This window comes from Echeneis naucrates, chromosome 20, assembly GCF_900963305.1.
Source record: "Echeneis naucrates chromosome 20, fEcheNa1.1, whole genome shotgun sequence".
Classification (NCBI taxonomy): domain Eukaryota; kingdom Metazoa; phylum Chordata; class Actinopteri; order Carangiformes; family Echeneidae; genus Echeneis; species Echeneis naucrates.
Window position 1 is genome coordinate 4379848 of NC_042530.1, and position 4414 is coordinate 4384261.

A 4414-nucleotide genomic window follows, 5' to 3' on the forward strand; every position below is an offset into this window, starting at 1 on the left:
ACACACACACACACACACACACACAAAAATGAGCAGAGATTTAATTTTACTTTCTTCTGTTGCTCCCCATTAATGATCAGAATCAGCTGTTCAACTCTCCTAATGATTTTGTTTTTATTAAGCGTCAAAATTTTATTTTTACGAAAAGTTTTTATCCAATAAATAGTACATCCATTTTTAACATTTATTGTAAGGTATTGTTTATGAAACAAGAAAATGAAAGATGTTTTGCAGTATGATATGAGACATTTTGACTGTTTCTCTCGCTCTCTTTTTTTTTTTTTTTTTAAAGAAGCGTGAGAAGCACTTCACCCTGGTGCACCCGATATGACCTGTGGATCAAGGGTTGTATCTTCAAAAGGATTTAAATCAAAGACAAATCAGGATGAGGTTTGTAAATGAAACTCACTCTGCATACACAAAAGCTGTGCTTGAGCATCAGTGCTCTCTGTTTAAGGCAAATTCAAGACATCTGCTGAGGTCCGGGGGAACATCCATAGTGAGGCCTCAGCCATGCAGTCAAGCAGGAACATGATGTTATTGACTTGACTGATGGTTTCCTGTCGTGAGAGAAAGAAACATGTACAGAGGAAAATAAAAGGATGCATCTGTGGTCTCACCTGTACTAAGCAGCCACAAAAACACCTCAGGTTTGGTTTTGTACAGACAAGGTGTGAGACTGAAGATAAAAATGCCATCATTCTTTCCGTTTAATCCTGCATCTCTTTTTTCTTTGGATTTCTATGTGACATATAACAGTATTTGATGGGGATTCTGTTCAATATCATTTATTTTGATTTCAAATCTCATTTTGAATTTTTACATCAACTTTGAAAACATCAGTTTCTGTTTTGGAGGCTGGGTGGGGGGGTCCCACAGCTGATTATGCAACACAGAGCTCATCGTCTTCAAAGCTCACCCTTCACAGAGCAATGGAAATTCTCAGTTTTCAGTGACACAGACCAGATCTGAAGACAATTCCTCCTGTGTTGGATTTTGCAGATTGTGCAGTTTAAACAACACAAAAAAAACACTTAGATCCTGCTTCAAATGAAAAATGTCTGCACGCTGTTTTTCAGGCACTGATGCACATCTGTCTGTCTGTACCCTGTCTGAAAAACTACCATTGTGAGACCAGTGTGGGAAACCTCTTTGGTGCCACTTCGAATGAGCACCCGTTAACATCTAGTGTGAAACTGTGCCAAGTCATAAAACAGTCAGGTTCTACAGTTAAGAAAGCCAGAAAATAGACAGATCAACAGGAGGCTGTCTAGTCAGACTGAAAACATTGTGGATTGGACTTACCACATTCACAACCGTGTCTCCCACAAAATCATGTTCGTTACACCATTGACGGCACTGAAATACTTTCCCATGTATGCCACATGTATATACACACAAACTGCTGATCTAATCACTCCTGTTTATAATTGGCAGTTATTGAACCTTTCGTCAGCTTGTTTTGCTGAGTGGATGTAAGAGCAATGAACAAAACTGCAGCATATGTTAGTTTTTTTGTTTGGTTTTGTTTTGTCTTTTTTTTATTACTTCCCTCCAAAAAATAAAAAAATAAAAAAATAAAAAGTTTTCATTTAGTTACAACACACAACAAACACATGATGGTACAAACGTAAAAAAAATTATCAGTATTTACACAATATACAGAAAATTTAAAAAATGTGCTTGTGACGGCCTGAATATGAATATGAGGAATGAATGAATATAAATTTGTCATAAAGACTCGCCTGTGGTTGCTTTCAAAGATTACTGTTGTCTGTTTTTAATGCATGAATAAAAGTAGGGACATGTTGAAAATGGTCTCAAGTGTCAGGTTAAAGACTGGGGAAATGTGCATTTAAATAGACAGGGCTGGGGTTGTATCCGTGTCTGACATAACAGAGGGACGTTTGGGGACTGCATTTGTTTTACTGTAGCCTCCTTTTCCCATACCAGCACACATCTTCGCAATCCTCAGGAGGTCCTGCCTGAACCGAACCCCAATGAAGACATAAAGGAAGGGGTTCAAGCAGGCATGAGTAAATGCCAGCATCTTGGCTACCTGTCCGGCTATATCAAAACGAGTTACCATGTCACATTCTGTGATAGTAGTATTAGCAGCCTGAGTGGCCTCCACTATCAGCAAACCATTGTAAGGCAGCTGAGAGAGGACAAACACAAACACCACAGCAAAGATTACACGCAGGGCCTTGTGTTTTTCGAAGCTCTTGGCCTGCAGGAGAGTGCGAATGATGACAGAATAACAGAAGAACATGATGAGCAGAGGGAGGCAGAAGCCCATGGAAATCTGCAGGGACAGCACCAGGATCTTAGTCCAGTTGTTTGAGTTGTTCCAGTAGACCAGAGTACAGAAAGACTGCCCCCTTTGGTCTGCCTTCACCTGAGCAAAGATGAACTCTGGGAGCGCCAGGAGAGTGGAGAGAAACCAAACACCCAGGCAGGCAAGTTTGCTGTAAAAGAGTCTCTTTTTCTTCAAGTTCTGGGCCTTCGTGACTTGCACAATTGCAATGTAGCGGTCCACGCTAATACAGGTGAGCAGGAGCATGCTGTTGAAGAAGTTGATCTTGTAGACAGCAGAAACCATTTTGCACATGACGCCACCGAAGTTCCAGCCCCTGATGGCATCGACAGCCCAGAAGGGCAGCATGCACAGGAAGAGAAGGTCAGCCACGGCCAGGTTTAGCAAATACACATCGGTCATTGTTTTCAGACGGCTGCGCACAGTGGTGTAAATCCAAACCACCAACAGGTTACCCACAGCACCGAGCAAGAAGATGATCCCAAACAAAGGGGGTTCAAACTGGCCACGAAAGTTCCTCACCCACGTTCTATCACACAGCCCTGTGCTTTCAGTTAGCCCTGGATCATAGTCTTGGTAGTCAGGAGTCTCCTGCATTGAAAAGCAAAGAAGATATATTATTTAATGCATTAGTTAAGAGAGTTGAATGCAACAAGGATACAAACCTTTTTCTCACTCTTCATTTCATGCCAAGAACTTGTTAACAGTTTCAAGCATCATTTAGAGGGGAATATATTGGCAAGACATCAAACACTGTCTGACGTAAAATGCTAACCAGAGCGTGCATTAAGCTCCTGTCAGGTGCAGGTGTTGTGTCTGTGCAAAAAAACCACACCACTGCATAACTTCCTGCTCCTATCCATGCCTTAGAGGGGGTAAACGGTCCTGAGGGGCTCCAGAAAGGGGGCCGCAAAGCAGAACTCAGTACCCCAGATGCACCAGGTTTAGATGCAGAACAGAGATACAGTGAGGTGAAGTGGAAAGTTCATGTTTTCACAGAGTGGAAAATTTGTTGCTGGCACTGCTTTGGCTGTGACATTTGAAAATCCAAAAGATGTCAGTTTCAGATAACACTAATGTACCTGGATCATGAAGTGCTTTGGTTTACACATATACACACGCACACATATATATACACCCTATATATATATATGTGTGTGTGTTGGTTTACACGTATAAATTGTTTCAACAAAAAGCCTACACTATGAAGTGACACTGATTTTGCATAGTTAAACTGATATCTAAATCTTAAATATGATTGTTTTTGTTAAAATCATATTTTAAGTGCTGTCATACATACAGATTAAACAGCAACAATCTCACCTCCCGTGCTTTTCTCAATCATACAATATATACACAACAATAAATATATCTACACTGTCAGATAATTATCTCTAAGAATACTTACACTTTCCATAAAAACAGTTACCGTCGTCATTGTGGTTCCTAATTCATCATCCATTGTTGCCTACAAAGAACCAAAATATTTTACTATAAAACAGCATCAAAACTTATTCATCTGTAATGTTAGCAAATGTAGCAAATATGAATAACTGATGAATATGAAAATCTGAATTTAATGAAAAAGCTTAGTGGTAAAACAGAAAATAGAATGTAAAAATTTCTTCAGAGCAGCAAAGCACTTACCCAATGAGTAATAACTGAGAGCAGTCTCTATGTTACACTGCAGTTTTGGTGTCAACTCAAAAAGCCAACCCCATCTTCACTTACTTATAGCTTCCCTTTAACCACATGATCACATGCTCTAGAAGGGAAGAACATCACAGCACTCTGCTTTACATCTCCTTCTTTAAAAGCAGATATCCATACCAGCTAAATGAGCATCAAAAACGGATAGCACCTTGGTTTTAGGTATGAGAAGCAGTGTGTTTTAATTGCACAGCTGTGACTTTCAGATTTCAGCGAATGAGCCATGTCCATCAGGTTTCAGAGAAAACAATACACCTACATTCTCTCCACAGCCGATTGAGTTTCAAGGGGAAGCCGGTTTTCACCACGTTTTGTGTGCACAGGTGGTGCACTTAACCCTACAGATGAGTGATGCGTGAAACTGAGAATCATGAGATGTGATTCAAG

General features: G+C 40.2%; 1 protein-coding gene across 2 annotated transcripts; it reads right to left on the minus strand.

Moving 5' to 3' along the window:
• Positions 1-247: 247 nt before the first annotated feature.
• Positions 248-4036, minus strand: LOC115060902 (C-C chemokine receptor type 9-like). Of its 2 annotated transcripts, XM_029529044.1 has the most exons (3): positions 3965-4036; positions 3726-3785; positions 745-2908 (listed from the first exon to the last, which is right to left on the minus strand). In XM_029529044.1, the coding sequence occupies exons 2-3, from the start codon at positions 3777-3779 to the stop codon at positions 1856-1858; spliced, it is 1107 nt and encodes a 368-aa protein (XP_029384904.1). In that variant the 5' UTR covers positions 3780-3785; positions 3965-4036; the 3' UTR covers positions 745-1855. The 2 variants fall into 2 exon arrangements, with proteins under 2 accessions (XP_029384905.1, XP_029384904.1); XM_029529045.1 differs by lacking the exons at positions 3726-3785; positions 3965-4036 and adding an exon at positions 2983-3694 and having other exon boundaries at positions 248-2908.
• Positions 4037-4414: the final 378 nt, after the last annotated feature.

What these genes read in the sequence shown, in the direction of transcription:
- LOC115060902 (XM_029529044.1), bottom strand. Translation starts at nt 3,779, where the DNA reads ATGGATGATGAATTAGGAACCACAATGACGACGGTAACTGTTTTTATG. An exon ending in TAACTGTTTTTATGGAAAGT is followed by an intron (nt 2,909 to 3,725) that starts GTAAGTATTCTT and finishes TTTTCAATGCAG; the next exon opens with GAGACTCCTGACTACCAAGA.